The sequence below is a fragment of the Ixodes scapularis genome, unplaced genomic scaffold (assembly GCF_016920785.2).
Source record: "Ixodes scapularis isolate PalLabHiFi unplaced genomic scaffold, ASM1692078v2 PGA_scaffold13__105_contigs__length_92229423, whole genome shotgun sequence".
Classification (NCBI taxonomy): Eukaryota; Metazoa; Arthropoda; class Arachnida; order Ixodida; family Ixodidae; genus Ixodes; species Ixodes scapularis.
The window spans coordinates 66100459-66119972 of NW_024609839.1; the positions used below are offsets into that span (position 1 = coordinate 66100459).

Genomic DNA, 19514 nt, shown 5'->3' on the forward strand with positions numbered 1-19514 from the left:
GTTAAAACTTTGTGTTTGACTATCTTGATAAAGGTAAGCGTTAACAGGAAACAATAACCCGAAAGAGATTTAATGTTCCTTATTTTTATCTGGTGCATTGAGTTCGGCTACAGTCGATATTTATGTTTTCAACTTCGACACATTTAATAACACATTTAATAACACATTTACCATAAGAGATATATTATTTTTAGTAAACATTAATCGAGCTTAATTGCTGCAATACAATTAGCAGGTGTATAAACAGCACACGATGTTAAATGTATTAACAAAGCCTCGGTTCGTGGTGTGTGTGTTAATAAATTTCCTCAACCCCCCCCCCCCCCCCCCCCCCCCCCCCACCCCACCCCCTCGGCCCGTGTCCCGCATTCCGCTAGCAAGAAGGTGGTCACCCTAACCTCGAGTCTTTTTAATTATGTAGAAACTCAACCACATTCTAATAGTCGTCTGCTTTTTTCTTTTTTTGTTGCAAGAAGCGTTGCAACCTCCGTACATATCTGACGCTCGCGGCAGACGAAAAGCAAGCACGATACGAAATGTACTTTATTAGCTCGTTTGTTTCCGACGTGAAGATGTGCCCTTCAAGCTTCTAGTGCGATGGCGCCATCGAGCAAGTTTTTACCCTCTAGAGGGAAACCGGAAAGGAACAATATTTTTGTAGCCTGGTCCGGTTTTCGCTTCTTGCATCGACCGCCGCTGCTGTGCCAGAGAAGGCTACGCTTCTTCGCTGGCTTGGCGACCCCGGAACGGCACGATCGGCCCGACTCCCTTCTGGAACACCTTACCGGGGCCGTCTGCGAAAGACATTCATAAGTTGCTCTCACCCTATGTCCTTCCATAAGGATTCGTTCATTATATCTGTTGTTTCATTGTTAAAGGATAAAACGCTTTCCAACGGTAGACTCAATCCCGAAATTGTAATCATTCATTTCCCGCTAGATTTAGCGGGGGAATTTACGTCATAGAATCAGACGTACACGACGTATGTACACACATTCAGTCTCCACGCTAAATTTAGTTGTGAAATTTACCTAACGTGACCTAAACACAAATTCAGTTTCGGCGCTAAATCGGGTGGGTAAATTAATGTCACGTGAAATACGCAACTGTTAGTTTTCCCGTTAGGCTTAGCAGGATATAGTTGAAAATATACGTTCTTTTTCATTCCCCGAAACGACTCTTTATTGTCATCTGGCCGAATATAAAAGATACCTTTAAATCTGCATTTAATGCATATATAAGACTTTAGAGATAAAAGTCGCTGCCATTTTTTCTTCTCTCCCTTACTTTTCTTCTTTAAGTTAGCAGAAATGACCGTTTAACCATTCTGTGGTGTAGCGTAATAGCCTCACTGAGTTACATATTCAAAATGGACACTCGATTCTCGCGTTCTGCTCTTGCGTAAGTTTGCGGGCTGAAATTCTGAAGACCGTACCACTGTGGACCTTTTGTTAGTTTGGTATAAAGGGTTCGTTAGAAAGAAAAAAAAGGCCAATCTTTTTTTTTTTTTTTTTTTATAAATAAACTACTAATCTTTGAAAGGTGAAGAGGTGGAAACAACTTGTCAGCAAGACATTCAATCTTGTTTTCTTTGTTGCTCGCCCCTGGTTTTCACTGAAGTAAATGTCATATTCCGTGATAATGTTATTTCTTGTTTTGACAGTATTAGGCTTAAGTAGACGCCGGCTTATTCAATTCTTGTTTGTTTTGTTTCATCTTTCGAATCAGGTACCGAAGCTGTTCTCATACTTCTACATTGTTTTACCAGCTCTAGCGTCACGGGTTCACTCTTGGTTACAACTTTCTGCGATGCCTGATTTATTTATGCGGTAAAAACGAAAACGAAAGAGAAACAGAACAAAAAACAGTTTAATTTTTTATTACGGACGCCGTAGTCTGTTGCAACATGAAAGCTGCGTTAAACGTCTAACCGTTGAGTCTCTTCTTTTCTTCCTACGCCTTGGCGATTCATTTCGGTAGCTACGAACTAGTAGTACTAATAGGGAGTTTTCGTTGATCGTTTTTGCCGTCCCGCAAGGGCCCTCCGCAACCCGCTACGATAGCGGGAACTCCACAGTCAAGGCTATCGGCGCGCAGGCGCAGTAGCAACTTCTTCGTTGCGGAACGCTTAGCGGAGGGGGCAACGCGGTCTACGGAAATTCCCTAATATTAACCAAAGGGGTGTGGGTTCGAATCCCGCCTAATTCGTCAAAGTTGTCCTTTTTAAACTTTTAACTTAAACTTTTAACTTTTAAGTTGTACTTTTAAATCTCGTGACATAGATGATTTACAAATAAAGCCAATAAAATACGTATTAGATTTACTTGCCCCTATACTCACATACATATTTAATCTAGTGTTAGAAACAGGTCCCTTTCCTTTACGAATGCAAACCGCTAAAGTAACCGTGATTTATAAATGAGGCTATATAAATAATCTCTCCAACTATAGGCCTATTTCTATTCTTCCTGTATTTTCCAAGGGACTTGAAAAAATCATCCATTCACGCTTAATTAACTTTTTTTTTAACAAGCATATGTTTTTGTCTAATTCACAGTTTGGTTTCCGGAAAAATATGTCGACTGAGATATCGCTCATAAAGCAGAAAGAGATAATTATTGAAGCTTTTGAAGAAAAAAACTGGTTTCACTCGGCATTTTTATAGATCTTTCTAAGGTGTTTGACCACTTGAATCATAACATCTTAATTGCTAAGCTTGACATGTATGGTGTTCGTGGAACAATGTTATCACTAATTAAATCGTATCTTCTAAACCGTAAGCAGTGCGTATCTCATAATTCATTACTATCATCTACTGAGGATATTAAATCAGGCGTCCCACAAGGCAGCATCTTGGGGCCCCTATTATTTATTATTTATATGAATGACGTTTTCAATATCAATACCGAAGTACAGTCAATAGCACATGCTGATGATATAACCTTGTTTTTTACTGGCACTTATTCCGACAAACTTATAGTTTCTGCTAACAATTTTCTCTCTTCCTTAAAAATATGGGCTGACTTGAACTGCTTAAAAATTAACGCCAATAAAACAAAGGCCTTATTGTTTAGACCCAGAAATGAAATAGCACGTGTGTCTACAAACCTTTGCTTGGGCGGAAATAATATTGAATTTGTTCAGGAAATTAAAGCTCTGGGTGTTTTCTTTTCGGAACATCTTACGTGGGACCAACACAAAAACCACGTTGGCATGAAATTAAACAAACTTAATGGCTTGATGAATAAACATAGACATATTTTGCCACAAAACACACACAAAAAAAAACTCCTATATAATTCTTTGTTTCTGCGGACTCTCTCTTACTGTCATGTCATATGGGAAACAACTACAAATCAGAACATGTTAAAGTTACTCGTCGCACAAAAAAGGGCTCTACGTATTATAACTAACGTTCCATGGATTACATCAACTCGTAAGTATTTTAATGAATTAAATATTATAAATGTGTTAAAAATGCACGATTTCAGACTAGTTTCTCTTTACAAAAATGCAGTAACAATAAACAACGCACCACTGCTACAATTATTTAATCTAATCAAACACATACCATCGTATAATATCAGACAGCCCGAAACACGGAAAATACCAACCGTCAGAACCTCGTACGCACATCAATCTATACTTCATACCTTGCCTGTTCTCCTTAACAACCTCGCAAAACAAAACATTACACTCGAAACATCAACAAAACAGTCCATGAAGTCCCATTTCATATTTTACTGATGCGACGTTTTCGAATTTTTCTTTATGCTTATATGGTTTCTCGCTGTAGTATTTTTCTTATGTGACCTTGTTGTATAGTAGGTACGTATGGTTTTTCTTGTGCATCATGATGTCTGCAATTTCATCACCTTATGTTTTACTTGACTAGGTATGTAGGCATGTATGTGATGTATGTATGTGTGTATGTACGGCGTGTTGCATGTATAGTGTGTTATTTATGCTGATTCACCAGTTATAATATTAGCGTTATCATTACTTGATTATTACTTGACCCGGTATATATATTTTTGTGCGTTTATGCCTGTATTATTGTAACTCCACCTCTTCGTTGGTTAGACTTTAAATGTTCTGCAACGCTTTGAGTGATTATTTAGTTTGAATTTTATTGTGTATTCTATGTCAAGTGCTGGGGGCAGGGGCCTGTCAAGCTGCAACTGCAGCTTTTTCCCCTGCTCTCCACACTCCTTTGGAGTGAAAATAAACTATTATATTATATTTAAATCAAATGAATTACATTATAAAGTGAAATTGTTTGAGGCATGCCGCGACCTTTAATTTGCTTTGTATGGCATGTTTTAATCACTTTCATCCCACTCGTGACGCCATGTTTCACGTGAGCGTTGTGGGACCTGTTTGAAATTCCTGCGCAAGGTCATGTGGCTGAGACGCCATGACGCTATCGACCAATCAGATTTTTCGCGAATTTTCTGGGACGCTGCCGGTTTTTCTGCCACGCCAGCTTCCTGGCACGCCACCGACGCCGGCGCGACACGAGCTCCTAGAGCTACCACTTTAATAAAAGCGAATGACTTGAGGCTTGCTAGACTATATATGACGCATGGATAGGTGGAGTCAAATTTAAAAAAAAATATATATACGAAGTAAGATGCGTCATTAGTGCACCGCACCGCAAACACTCCGCTACACAGTTAGCGCGAATGCGTGATTGGCAGACTTGCGCGTTTTGCTTTAGCAGAAAATTAACGAACACTAAATTTTTACCACTTATTTTGCCGTCATAGAGGATCTTTGTTCTTTTGACGGCGTAGCATAGTACAGTCCCTCGCTATAGTCGCCGAGAGCTTAAAAAGGCACTGACACCCCAAAGGTTGTTTTTTTTTTTTTTTTTTGTCTAAAACGCTGTAAGTAGTATGTCTTAGACACAAAAAATACCACAACGCAAAAAAAAAAAAAAAGAAAACCTCCCACGCGCGTGTTTTGTGGCATTTCCTTCTTTTTCACCTCCTTACGTCTTTGTATTTGTGCCGTAAACGATTATGAAATTCAGAAGGAGTCTAGGCGAGATTTTCATAGTATTTAATAACGGCATTTGAAAAACATAACGGAATTCTGAACGCTCTATGGCCCTCCTTGAAATACTGAAAATCGGAGTCCGGACCAATGTCACCTCTTGACTTATTATCCTCCCTCGGAAAATATGGCGGCACCGCGGCGCTCGGCATATGTAGCACTGACGATGAGCGGTCAGTCGGGGAATCGGACGAAGTTCTCTTTCTTAGGTGCCCGACGACCCTTGAGACTTCAAAAAGGAAGTAGTCAAACGGTCAAAACAACTAGGTTTGGTGTCTGCGTACCGTAGTTTCGGTTGTGACTCGGCCAGGGCAGCCTTTCACGCAGAACCGGGGCGACGTGGCCCCTGAGGTCGCTCACAAAAGCCCACTGCGCGTTCTCTTCGACCTCACACCCGTTTCAAAGAATTTGAGACCGCTGTAAAGGCCCTAAAAGAACTTCAGACTCGAATGTGAAGCGTCGTCTCCTCGCAGCGAGAGGCGGCACGCACGGAAGAGAGCCGGACGCGGACGAACAAGACACTTCGGGTCGCGGCGGTTCGGAGGTGTAAGGGAAACTGGAGTTGCAGGACGACTCAATCTTTGACGTCAGTGCGCTGGCGCGGGTCGCGCGGAAGTTCCAAATTGGGCCTTTTGAAATTGTTCTTTTACTTCACGAATTCTAAGTTTCCAAGTTTCAAATTTTGAAGGCTGTCCAGGCATCGTTTTCAATCGTTTCCGATAATAACATTAAAAAATGATTTTGACCTGTCAGTGCCCATCTCAGCACGGCTTACAATGTTGACGCTTCTTGCTTCCTGATTGATCCTTAGACATTCTTGTTGGCTTATTCCGCAACCTCATTGGATGAGCAGCGATAGTGAGAAGCAGAATGTGCGTTGTTTTTAGCTTTCAGTAACTAACTACCGCCACCCATGCTACTACTACTACTACTACTACTACAACTACTGTACTACAAATATTAATACTAATATTAACGCTAATGCTAATGGTACTATACTACAATTTTGATCAGTAATAATGTATTATTTTTCGGACGTTTAATTAAAATTATAAATTTTATTCGCGAAGAGGATGCCGCTTGTTAAGCCAATAAAACAAGAAGTTAGACTCGATTAATTGAGTTGGAAGCTAGAATTCCACTGCTTTAAACGTCAAGGAAAATGGAGCCTTACTTTCGTGGCACATGAGTTTGGTGCAGCATCCAGGAAAACGTCCCGTTCCTTTCACGTACTTGCAGTTGTTGGGGAGTGGCTGCGAGGAGTGCTTGCCACAACTGAAAGTGAAAATAAAAGCGTAAAAACGTATCGGGGGATAGGTGCTATTTATGTTTTTGTTACCAATAACTGCGGTTAAGCAGAAAAAAAAAAGGCGAGATAAAAAAGGCTTTGTTTTAACGGCGGACAGGAAAAGATACTACCGCTGCCGCATAATGTACTATGGTCAGCAGCTACTTCAAGGAGTATACTAATATGCTTCTTGAGATCCTCGTTTTAAGGCCATAACTCAATCTACGAGCTGTAAGTATTCTAAACAAACCCGAAATTACATTCATGCGCGACCGATTTGCACATTAAGAAGGTGAGCAAAGTTCTCAACACTTTTTACTGCTGGCGCAGAACGATAGATGGCGCTCCCGAACCCTGCTTGAATGTGGTCGAACGACGGATGGCTCTTGTGAGCCACTCGCGAGGGATAAGTTCTCCGCGTGGACGAAGCGGCCGAGCAGTCCCGCTCGTCCACGTGGGAACCCATCGCTCACGAGTGGCTGCCGAGAGGCGGTCTGTCGTCCGCCCACATTCAGCAAGGTTCGGTAGCGCCATCTGTAGTTCTGTGCTGAGGGTAATTGTCGGGAACTTTGATCACTTTCTTAATGCGGAAATTGGCCGCGCACGAATGTAAGTTTGTTAGAATGCTTAGAGCTTGTAAATTGAATTATTACAATAAAACGTTAATCCAAAAAGCAGTTTGTTTTTGATGGCATATTGTTGTTGGTCTTTAGTCAATGAAATGACCACTTCTAGATTGCAAGACGTCCTAGAAAGTTCACGACAATGGAAATACCCGGGCACAGTTTTATCAAGGTGGAAAGTTGGGCGAGTTGGTTGATGGTCATATTGAATGGGTTAAAACAGCGCAAAAAAGACGAAGGACCAGTTAAAGGAAACACACAGACACATCGCTGTGTCTGTGTGTTTCCTTTTACTGGTCCTTCGTCTTTTTTGCGCTGTTTTAACTCATTCAATATCACAGTTTTATGTTGAGACGGAGGGTGGGGGGAACGGGGAGATTCCGAACGTTACTGTTATAGCTCTTTTTAGGCGCGGTGCGCATTATAGTATGACCAAAGCGTAGGGTGACCAGACGTCTCGTTTTGGCCAGGACAGTCCCGATTTTGATCCGCTTCTGCCGTCCCGTGTTTTTGTCTCAATAAAGAATTATGCATTATTTCGAAAATGGCACCAAGCGGGTTGAAGCAAACCGAAACTATGCCTACTTGTTACAAGTATATATCACAAAAATAACCGTAGGTACTTTAAAACATCTACCCAGAGAGTAAAATTTAATGCAATATGGTAATGTTTTGAAATAAGAGCAGTCATTTCGTTAAAGTTTTTCTCCCAATCTCAATCCGCTGTTCATTATCTTACATGACAATTATCTAAGTGAGAAAAAACAGGAAGCGCACAAAATTCTCAGCACAGATTTTTTCAACAAATACAGTATCCTGATAGTTCTAAGGTGTATGAAGGGCCCTGTCTTTAAAGAGACACTGAACTCTGCAAAATATTTTTGAACTGCCTGGATCGGACATGTATGTCACAAAATAATGTTTCCGCAAACTTATTAGTTAGTTTAATAATTACGGAGTGAGACACGTCTTGAATTTAGAAGAAAAACCGAGATTAACACCTATATCGGGTAATTCAATCCAATAGAAGTTTGTTTCGGTTTCGTTCCTGGATTAAAACGAGCCTCCTGGTGTAAATATCGCGCTAAACACCGCTTTTGTTTTCACAATAAATAGGTGACCGGTGGGCCAAACACCCTAGCTTCCTCCTATAAGCGGGGATAAGTTGTGTCACTCAGTGAAGCCAGCACACTAGACAGTCTGAGCAAGTATTATACCAGCACGCATCTCCGACCCTCACTATAACCGTCATTTTAGAAAACAAGTGGCGCCTCCTATTGACAGTTTGAGTCGCGTATAGCACTTGAGACAAGACGCCATTTCGGTTAACGACCGGCGACAAAATTAATTTCTTGACGACCGAAACTCCTTCCCCAAAGTTTCATTCTCTCCTCTCAGTTTCGCACTCTTTGATTCTTTCTTGTCCGAATTCGGCCAATCCGCGGGCATGTCGAACACATTCTGGATCTCAAGTTCGTAGACCTGGATTATGACACCACCCACCTGACGCGAGAGCGGGGTGTGAATCGGAAACAAGTAATGAATCAGCGTCCGGCGTGAACCCGCGTCCCATCTCACGTTTCCCGTATTGAACGATGCTCAAAATGTGGTTGTCGTTAACGTTGTCTTTGTGATGCTTTTCTGAAAGGTCTATTCTCTTTTAAGCTTGGGTGGCTGTTTCCTAACTTAAAAGGGCCTGTTTTGTTTTTGTTTTTTATCTAAGCTTGCGGCACAGGTCGAGATATTGGCTAAATATTTACCTCGATGTCCCCACAAAACCGTTGAGGCAAGTGTACTTGACACACTTGACATCATCGTACCAGGTTTGAGGTCCGCTGGCGAGACACCGCTGTGGTGTATTTACTGAAAGAAAAGAAAAAAGAAAGAAAGAAAATCGGATTTCTGCGACGGGCTTTCAAGGGCCTCGTACTTTCGAGATTAGCATCTGGTCACAAAGGGTTTTATTAAGGTGTTTGAGGCGAGCTGTTGACACACTTCTATTGTCTAGAGGGTGCGAGCGGCGCTCCATTCCCGGTAGAAGCCTAATTATTTATTCTCATGCTGACCTCCTCTGGTCGTCGCAGTTATCGGCTCTAATACGGAAGTGCTTTGTTTTACCTGTAGCTCTTTCTCTTCTGTCCTACGTCAGGAGGACAAGCGAGAAGTAGGTTCATTACGAGCTTGCTTTTAGAACCCTAAGACTGTCTTTGAGAGACAGTTTATTGTCAATGGAGGCCCCAAAGAAACTGTGATTGTCAGTGTTTCTGAGCCCCAAATTGTAACGATGAAAGAACCGCTGAATACAGACACCCCTGGTGCAAATCAATGCGAAGTTCTTGTAGCAATATAATTGTATCAAATGAGGACGGTCTTTCTTTTTAAATTTTGTCTAAGGGTATCAGGTTCGATTTGGCCACTTCTTGCACATAACAGAAAGAAACATTATAGCCTTAGACATGTACTGCAGAGCTTTTTCACAACGCCATCCCCATTATCATGCCATCCGTCATTAAACATTTCGTCTGTACCCCATTGCTGTGTAACTCGTACCTCGAGGCTTATTGTAGCATTCCACAAAAAATAGGGGCAGGGGGAAAGGAGGGGGGGGGGGGGGGGCAGTGCGGGGGGGGGGGGGGGGGGAGGGGGGAGGGGAAGGAGAGGCTTCTATGGCAGTAAGTGAATGTATAAATGATTGAATGCTCATTTTTCGGCCAAAGGGTGCCACTTTAACGACAAGAAGGTACCAAGGAACACATTTAAGTCGTGTGTAACTTTGCCGCTCTGAAATCCACAATCACGCCTCTACGACAACATACAAAAAGACAGTCTAAAGGGACTGTCCTCGGTCTTCCGTGTAGGTCGGCAATCGTCACACAAGAAGTGTTGGAAGAAATGTTTGAAATCTACATGTGTATGAAGCTGATGATCTATGGCATCACGTCTGAAGGGAACACCGTGTCTTTTCTACGATGTATGAGTAGTGTGACCTGCGGCTCAGTGCAAAGCTGCGGTCTTTGAAAACAAACACGGCGAAAACCGCGGTAACAATACTGCGGTGTCGGTGCCTCGTTCGCGTCGTTGGCTTTCCTGTTCCTGCACGATACGGATGGCGCGTCGTCAAGGTACGCCGCGTCACCGATCATCCTCTGTGAAGCCGCCGTCAGCAGAAGCTACAAATGAAATGTCCTGCTTGCCTGCGAAGGAGACTCCGGAAGGATATCGCGCTGACGACGACTCTGTGACAATAATTGACACGTCGTGAGATTGGCGCAAAGAGCATCGGTTGTGAACACAGGGTGGAAGATGCAACAAATTTTCCTTCGGGCTGTCTTAGTAATTTCTTTGCTCCCTTCCTTACTACAGTAAATATGACGGTAGCCCCTTTAAACCACGCTATTTTCTTTCGCAGCTGAACAAAGTGGCGCGACCGCATGATCTTGGGCATTTATTTGCCTTACTTTTTTACTTGCTCAAGAGCTGATGCAAAAACAAAGAAAAGAAAGATAACGGCTGTTATGTCTTTACGCGTCCCTACGTACGTACGTCGCTATCCCATTAGATTCAGTGCGCGTGACGATTCAACGCTCGTTGCCATGGAAACCTTCGTGAAAATAGAAAGCCTCTGTTTGCCGCTAATGCACGGGATTATCTACATTAAACATGACAACTGTACCCTTGGTGAAATAAACGAAAGCTAATGGCTCCAAAACTTGAAAGAACTTGGCTGCGATGCTCGTCTGTGGGTGGGGTTTGACTTATGACCGGTAGCTTGAACAACGCGCACACAAATAGTTTTGTGATGTTGGATGAGTCCATTCGGCGGCAGGACCGGGTCGAAGAGCGCGGTGAGGTGGCGTTCAACGTCCTCGATACAACCCTTGACGAGGTCAGCTTGTATCTGTGCCGATGTTATGAAGCTTGAAAGTGACGGTGTTTTGTTGTGGCTCGTAACGACGGCGTTGTTGAGACAATGAAGACGCTATACCTTAAAGGCCTGTTCACAGATGCAGCGGAGCGCTACAGGCCTGGCGCTCACCTCGCGCTAAGCGCGTGCTGACTGGAGCGTTCACCAGCTTAGCATGGAACCGTCAAAACTGTCGCTCATGGCAGACGATAAGTAGCTTACGACACGTGAGCAGCTCTACATCAGCACTTCGCTGCATGTGAGAACTGGCCTTTGTTCAGCGTTGCCGTGCATTAAGATTTAAAACCTCGCCTTCACACCAAGCGACCAACTTGAAAGTAAACTCATTCGGGAGAAATCTTCCTTTCGATATTTAGTGCTCTTACACGTCTATAATCCATACCTTCTTTTGACATCAAGCGAGCACGGAGCTGCCTCGTACGGAAACTACCGCGAACAATAAAAAAAAAAAAAAAACATGTGCTGACAATTGTTAGCAAATGCACCGACAAAAAAAAAAAGAAGACATTTAAGTTTGTTTACGTTTAGGAATGCTAAAGGAGCATTATAATCCCGTGGGTGTAATGTTTTCGAGTCATGTTTCTACAGGTATTAAAGTTGTTTCTGCCTGTATTGTATTCGGTAGCAGCAGTCGATGTAGACGCTGGTGCCGATGTCGAGGCCGTAGATGTAGACTCGGTCGCCTCAGAGTACGTACATCCCACGAAGCAGACAGCGAGCACAGATGAAACCCGAGGCGCATCCGACGCGACGGAGGCAGCGCGCCACGTCTTCCTTTTGCACACGGTGCTCCGGCTGTGACGTCACGCTCCCCCACTGCGCAGGCGCGCAGCCCCCCGCCGGCTTCACGGCTTCCGCGACGAAGCATCTGCGTTGCTGTCCTTTTCTTTTTGTTTTATTTCTGAGGTACGTCCCCTTTAACCTTGAGTGGCGCGTGCTTGATGACGTAATTTCTTGGCCATCTTTCGGACACAACGCTCACGCCGCCTTTTTCCCGTAATAACACATATACATCTTTCGCCTCAAGGAGAACTACAACAACAAAAAAGAGTCATACGATGAGCTCGCTGAGATTTGTGTAGCATTGACTGCTGATCCATCAGACGACGAAGGCGGAAATTGTTAAACGCCATGTAAGTTTGCCGGAGCTTTGTAAAACTGACGCGTTTCGTTGAAAATTTAGTGTGTGGAATTTGTTAACGCCGTGAAAGTTTGAAGGGGACAGTATTGTGAACGCGGCCTTCACAAGTGTTTTCTGAAGTGTGTGTTTTGCCTGCATGAATGAAAAGCTACTGTAACAGTGAATATAGTGTGTCCTAAATGAGGGTATTTTCGCTTATTCTAATAATGTTGACTATTTGTTGAGTGTTTTTGATACCAGTTGCGTAGCCAGGATCTTTGCAGGGATGAGGGGGAGGGGGGCTGAGGTGGCTGGCATGTTTATGACTTACTTGGGGTGCGGGGGCAGGGGGCCCAATTTCTGTATATATTATAGGACCGGCCAGATTTAGGGAAGGGGGGCGCGAAGCCTCCAGCACCCCCCCCCCCCTTTCCCTTTCTTATTTTGGCTACGCCCCTGGCTGATGCCATATGGGGGAGCATTCTACAATCACAGGCTGCCATAAGCACGTGCATAGCCACTTAGCTTGTACCACAATACCAAAATTGTTGCAGATATGCTACGAAGTAGTTATTTCTGTAGTATAAATGCTTGCTTTTCCTTCCCACATCTACCCTGCTTTCGCTTGTCCTTTATGCTCGATGGAAAGTAGGTTTATGATCCATTTTATTTTTTTTTCTGATCACGGAGGTGACAACCATTCAAAAGAATGCAGTGGCTAAATTTCTCGTCTACAGTGGGTAACAATGTGATACTCTGGCAGACTGAACTCCTGTTGGCTAATCAAATAACGACTCATTTTAGGACCCACCTGTTCTTACAGTTCACTGCAGAGCATCGAACAGTGCTTCAGAGGACTGTCCGATGACTGGCATGGAACTGCAGAGGCTTGGCGTGAAAAGATGAAACATTTACTTGATACAATAAAATACCATCACCGACCCACTAAGACTTTATTGCGGGAATAACGGTTGCTACCAACCGCAACAAATGGTCAACTGTAGCCATAGGCAATAAGCATGCTCTAACTTCGAAGCGGTATAAACACTGAAGTTTTAACGTCAACTTACCACCACGATGTTAATGTCAAAGTGGTATTCGCGCCAAAATGCAGGAGGCCTTCAGAACGGTGACGGTCTCCTTCAGCCCGATGATGCTGACGAAGGTTCAGTTAAATTCTAGGTTCGGTCAACGCACCGCACGACATCGGTGAGCTTGCCGTGCATGGTGGCGACGAAAGCATTAGTTGGCAGATGCCTTGGCTGGCTCGGTCTGGGGTTTTGTCCGCCGAGCCGTCTCTTCCCAGCTGGCATTCAACGACATTTGCGACGACATCACGGCTCTGATCGCCATCGGCTGTACATTAGATACGTGATCATCGGGGGCGATCATGCCCTTGTAGCTACCCGTTGCGAAAAAATGTCAGCGCGATTCAATTAGTAGCTGCTGCTCGACGGTCATCATGGTCGCCGTCTCTCGTCGCGCAGCTTGTGACAGTGCCGACACACTGTGCTTTTCGACAAGCGGTATTGTCTGCGGAGGCAGTCGTCGTGTATCGCGAAGGCATCCGCGTGCTCGTGGAAAACCCGTTGGTGTGCGCGTTGGTCGAGCCATCGTTTTACAACAGGCATCGCCGCCATTTTGTACGTTCCAGAATCCTACCTAAACCTTGTTCCACATCGTGCGATCGAAACAGAAGCTACAAGCACGAGCACATGGCCATTGCACCGAATGATGCTCACACGAACGTTGACTTGCACTGCGCAAGCGCGCCTGCTCGCCAGGGACGTTGAAAGCCCGGAGCACGTTCTTGTAGCTCCTCCACTCTCACTAGCTCGCAAAAATGGTAAAGAAGAGAACAGGGTGTGTCAAGTTATGCCGCAGTCAACCTAGTTACGCGACTTCCGCTTTGTGCTACGTACTTCCTACGTGGTCATACGTAGTAATGTAGAAAGTTCAGCAAGCAGGTATTTTAAAGACATGCCTAAAACAGCGCACAAGCACAGCAGGAAGAAAATAGAAGACAGGAAAGAGCGCTGACAGAGAGAGGAAGCTTCAAACATGAATCTCACGCGCACCCACAAGGTAAAAAGAAGGAAGAAGAAATGCGTCAGTTTTTCTTCTTTTTTTTTTTTACCTTCTGGGCGCGTGTAAGCATCATGTCTGAAGCTTCCTCTTTCTTTTTCTTTCACAATACATAAGTTGGCAGTCACCAATCGTTCCTGTCTTTTATCTTATTTCTCGTGTGCTTGTGCGCTGTTTTAGGTATGTGGCCATACGTGGTCATACGTTACCATGTCGTCACAATCCGTACTCGAAAATGGATCAAACGGTTGCTCTCGTGTTTCACTATAACGTTTCCTATGGCAACAGCGTGGACTTATCACGCGCGCCTGTGGCCAATGGGAGCGCGCAGTACCCAAGGGGAGGAGTTAACTCGGTCGCGTTTTTGACCAGAATAGATTCTACAGACGCACACGTTCTGTTGTGACGGCTGATAAGCCTCGGTGATACCACCGCTGTGCTAGATAGATGGATGAATGCATGAATACGGCTGAACACGTTTGAATCGTGCGGTGGTTTGCGCCACCTAGCCAGCGACTTTTTTTTATAGTTTTGTTTAAGCTGAACAGTTAACTAATTTTGTATCTCTTAAAAAAAATAAGGGTAAAGGTTGCGGTAGTGCATTTCTAAAACAGAAATGACGACCCACTCAAGTCAAAAAATCACACTCACCACCGCTACTCATAAAGGCCCCTTGCAGCAGCTCCACTCCAGCGAGTGCTAGTACGAGTAGCACCGTTGCCAGCATCTGCATATCGGCTCTGGTGAACTTCGGTTGAACAGCGAATAAATGTATATATTGAACGCGTGCTCCCTCGACGCCCTTCGATCTCCGATGTCCCTCTTTGGCGGCCCACATGAGATGGACCTTTATACGTTGCGGCCGGAGCTCGAGAATTTACGAGCGAGCCTAAAGGGTCCGCGCTTTGCTGTCCCCGATAATCACGAACGTGCCAGGACAGTCCGTGACGGCCCGTCAGAAAGCGACGCCTGCGCAAGCTTGACATGTTATATTCCTCGTTTCACCTTACGATGGACTGCGGCGAACGCTACGAGCTATCCAGACTTGTACAGAGCGCGACACTGTTAGCGCGAACAAGCGATCGCCGGTTGTTCCAGTTTTTCTCTTTCAGACCAAGGGATGTCATCCAGGTTATTATTGCTACGGAAAAGAGCTCATTTAGTTATATTATCTAAGCAATAAAATTTTGTGCTCGTTAATACTATTTAGAAGTAAAATGCGAAAATGCGCCGATGTCGTGTTCGCGCTAACAGTGTCGCGATGTGTACGTAACGCGTTACTTTTATCTCTAGTCCGTTGCAACTCGAGAAGGTAGGGTGAGGGCAAGAATGGCCGGGGGAGGAGAAAGCAGACGGAACCCTAAAGAGAGAAGAAGGTCTCCCCCTCTCTTCTCCAGCTTACCGTCTGCTTCCTCCTCTCCGGCCCGTCTTACCCTCGCCCTACTCATCATGAGTTGCAACGGACTATAGTTGATTTTTTTTTTCTGTAACGTGTACGTGTCTGGAGTTTATCCTACCAGATAATCCAGAGCTGCGAACGGGTGCCACGACTATGCACCGCCTGGCGGGTGGCTGCGAACCCCCCGAGAGTCACGTGACCCTCGTGCAGCATTGGATTGGCTTCGTTTTGGCTCTTAACGTCCCTTACGGTCCATCACGAAACGGGGTAGAAGACGTCGTGGGCTACGGTGCGCGCCTAGCTAGACAGAATGGCAGCAGCTGCGAGCTCCGGAAAACCCTCTAGTAACGTCAACTGTATTTCACCCCCTACACGACAGTAGGAATTTCTTTTTTCGTGCATGACGAGGCGACCGAAACCTTCCGCCGCCTTGTTTCGGTGGCGATGCCCTCCTCGTTCGAACGCCTGAAATTTGATGTTGTTAGCGCCAAACACACTCCGTACGCTCCCTTTGATGTCACTAGATGTTTGCTGGGAGCTGCACGTCACGACTTAGAAGAATAACGACCCGGAGAAGACGTCAGATTCGTAAAACAACAACAACAGCAACTGGAACTCAACGTGGAAAGATTTACTTAGATTTTTTTTTCGTCAAGGACAAAAAAAACAAATTTTGTCAAGCTGTTGCGCCAAAACGATCGCCTAGGGACTCTGGCCTGCCCCGACAGACGACTGAAGATTGATTTGGACCAGATGGTGATCTTTCGACTCGAGTCCCATTGCGTGAGCACCTCGGCCGGAAATTCGATTTTCTTCTAAGGACTAGGCTTTATTCAAGAAATGAAAGTCACACTTATCTGGGTGGTGTAGGTTTGGAGAACAAGATTACGTGAATATTGGCACTGATGTTTTATTTCTTGCTTTTGGTTTCTTTTGATTTGGAATACCTACATGAAGGTACAACGTACCATCGAGCTACGCGACGCAAGTGACGAAACCGCAACATTGGGGGTAAGAGCCGTATCCCTTGAGGCTTTTGCATCCTTTCCGCAGCTTTGCGGCGGGACCGCATCTAAATGAGAAATAAAAATACGAAGAACAAAATCAATTCAAGGAGTATCAGTGCAATATATTCTCACATCAGGAGGAACAGGGTGAGATATTATAATCCCCGGGGAATCATTTGTGTTGATAATGTTTCGTCAGTTTTCTATCGCTTGTAGTAGAGTAGACAGTTGGTCGAGTTGGTAGTCATTGAACATAATTACAGTTGCGCACACAGGGACAAGGACAGAGAAGAGGAACACGTAGGCGACAGACAAGCGCGCACTCACAACTCATGTATTAACGAAAGAGGAAAAGAAAGTGATACAGAACGCGGAATCCGCTCGAGCGTTGGCCACACAAACACGAGGGACCACAGGCCCGAGGGTTCGAGGGGGACACGTAAAATTACCCAGACGAAAAAGATTTTAAGAAGGAAATTTTCTCCTCTGTTTATGAAACAGACGGAAAGCTAACACATTGCTCGCCCATGCTTAGGATAATGAGGGCTCCAAAAATCTCTCTGGTGTGTTTTTTTCGGTACCTGCCTATTATCTTGGTTTTCGCTAAGGATGGCGTACAATTACAGGACTTACAGTGCAGGGGTGGCCCCCCACCGCAGACTTAAGAGAAAGATTGTGCTCTCGTAGCCCGTCGTTCACACACCGTCCAGTCTGTCCAGCGTAGCTTTTACCACCTGAAAGAGGGATACTATATACTACACTCAGGGAGCAGGGCAGATAACAGTGGGAGTGGTTCTTGTAGCACATGTTTTTTTTTTAATTGTTTACCTTAGCATCAACGTTTTGACAAATGTGAGCAATTTTTTTGGGGGGCTGACATCATCAAAGGGACCCCCGTATCGGCTAGCCACCTTTTTAAGATTATGGGAAATTTTTGTGCATATACGGGACTACAACAATTCTTTTTTTGTCAAAAGTGGGATTAGGTTTTTGAGCTCACTTCACTCTCTTGACCAGTGTTCCCACTACCTCAGTCAGCACCTGCATTGGAAAGCCGGCGGATGTCAGCCTCTCAATTTGAGCTTCAAAACTACATTGGAGGGTTTGAAAACAAGACTTATTTAAGGCGCTTGTAAGGCATGACATAGCTATACACCTTTTAACGACTTTGGAGTGAGAGGACGTGTAGTTTAGGATGCCTTTCTTGGAACGAGGGGAAAAGGTCCAGCTCAGGTGATTGGGTAGCAGGGAAAGCGAAAGGTCCAGAAATTGCAAAATTCTTTCTTTTTGCGTTTCACAGGTAAAGACAAGTCATAAACCACATTTGTAGAAAATGTCCATTGTCTTACAGACAACATCATCACCGACCGTTTTTTTTTTGTGCACCAGCAGGAATTCGTCGACATATCTAAACACTTTTGTTACAGTCGTAGGATCAATGGAAGACTCAATAGCACGGTCAACACCCGAAAGAAAAATATGGCTTAAAGCCGGTGCTACACATGAGCCAATGCACAGACCCGACTTTTATAAATAAACCCCATTTTGTTACCCTATGAAAGTGGAATTAAGATAGAAATGGAGAAGTTCTAGGAAACTTTCCAGCGTTACCCCACTTGAGTTCCAGAACGAAAGTTCATCATGTGACTCAATGCAGTACTTGACAGAGGCGAGCAAGGAATCATGGGGAAGTGAGTAGAATAGGTCCTGAACATCCACGCTGCCCATTCCAAGCTATTGTCACTGAAAGAGGTTCGTGGCAACGGCAAGTGTCGACATATCTGCAGAAACACCTTTCAGGGTTAAAAATTAACGACCCCTTTTTGATCAGCAATTCAGAGGCTGTTCTTGAATTTCTGAAGACAAATGACTTTAGCAATCACAGTGTATTCAGCGTGGATGTTCAGGACCTCTTCTTGGTGGTTGGTTTTATGTGCATAAAATTTCCCACAATCTTAAAAACGTGGCTAGCCGGTACGGGGTCCCTTTGGTGATGTCAGCCCCCCATACAATGGCTCAAATTTGTCAAAAAGTTCATGCTAGGTTAAACAATTAAAAAAAGACACATGTGCCACAAAAACCACTCCCACTGTTATGTGCCCTGCTCCCTGAGTGTAGTGTATAGTACCCCCTTTCATGTTTTAAAAGCTACGTTGGACAGACTGGACGGTGTGTGAACGACCGGCTACGAGAGCACAATCTCTCTCTTAAGTCTACGGTGGGAGTTGGCCAGTCATCGTCTAATGGCTGGGAATGGTCCTTTGCGAAGCGGCCAGACAGTGGCCAGAGACTGGCCGGTGACCGGCCTTTATCTGGCCATTGGCCAATGGCCACTGGCCATCAGCCATCGGCCAAGCATTGGCCAATGAATGGCCACTTTCTGGCCACTGGCCAAAAGACCATCGCCAGACATTGGTCATTGCTTGGCCAAAATCCGTGCTGCTTGGGGGCCATCTACCACTGCACTGTAATCCTTAGCGAAAACCAAAATAATAGGCAGATACCGATAAAAACACATCAGAGAGATTTTTAAAGCTTTCATTATCCTAAGCATGGGCGAGCGATGTGTTAGCTTTCCGTCTGTTTCATTAACAGAGGAGGAATTTGCCTTCTTAAAATCTTTTTCATGTAAGTATTTTTACGTGTCCCCCTCAAACCCTCGGGCGTGTGGTCCCTTGTGTCTGTGTGGCCAACGTCGAGCGGATTCCGCGTTCTGTACCACTTTCTCTTCCTCTTTCGTTAATACATGAGTTGTGAGTGTGCGCTTGTCTGTCGTCTATGTGTTCATCTTCTCTGTCCTTGTCCCTGTGTGCGCAACTGTAACCATGTTCTATCGATTGTCACACGCTGATTGGTGAAGTGTCTGCTGGACCTACTAGACGATGAGATAGCAAATTCCGAATCATGAAACTCGGATATGCAGCGCTACATAGGATGCTTGTAGAGTGAGAATTGTAGATTTGGTAGGTTTGCACATTCCTATGACATTTTTTTTATTCAGGAATGAAG

At 44.6% G+C, this 19514-nt stretch overlaps 1 protein-coding gene across 1 annotated transcript; it reads right to left on the bottom strand.

The window, feature by feature from the left end:
- Positions 1-714: 714 nt before the first annotated feature.
- LOC121048250 lies at positions 715-14832 on the bottom strand. Its single transcript, XM_040504361.1, has 4 exons — positions 14751-14832; positions 8730-8832; positions 6233-6333; positions 715-794 (listed from the first exon to the last, which is right to left on the bottom strand). The coding sequence occupies exons 1-4, from the start codon at positions 14830-14832 to the stop codon at positions 715-717; spliced, it is 366 nt and encodes a 121-aa protein (XP_040360295.1).
- Positions 14833-19514: the final 4682 nt, after the last annotated feature.

What these genes read in the sequence shown, in the direction of transcription:
- LOC121048250 (XM_040504361.1), bottom strand. Translation starts at nt 14,832, where the DNA reads ATGCAGATGCTGGCAACGGTGCTACTCGTACTAGCACTCGCTGGAGTG. An exon ending in GGTTTTGTGGGGACATCGAG is followed by an intron (nt 6,334 to 8,729) that starts GTAAATATTTAG and finishes TTTCACTTTCAG; the next exon opens with TTGTGGCAAGCACTCCTCGC. An exon ending in CAAACTCATGTGCCACGAAA is followed by an intron (nt 795 to 6,232) that starts GTAAGGCTCCAT and finishes TGTCTTTCGCAG; the next exon opens with ACGGCCCCGGTAAGGTGTTC.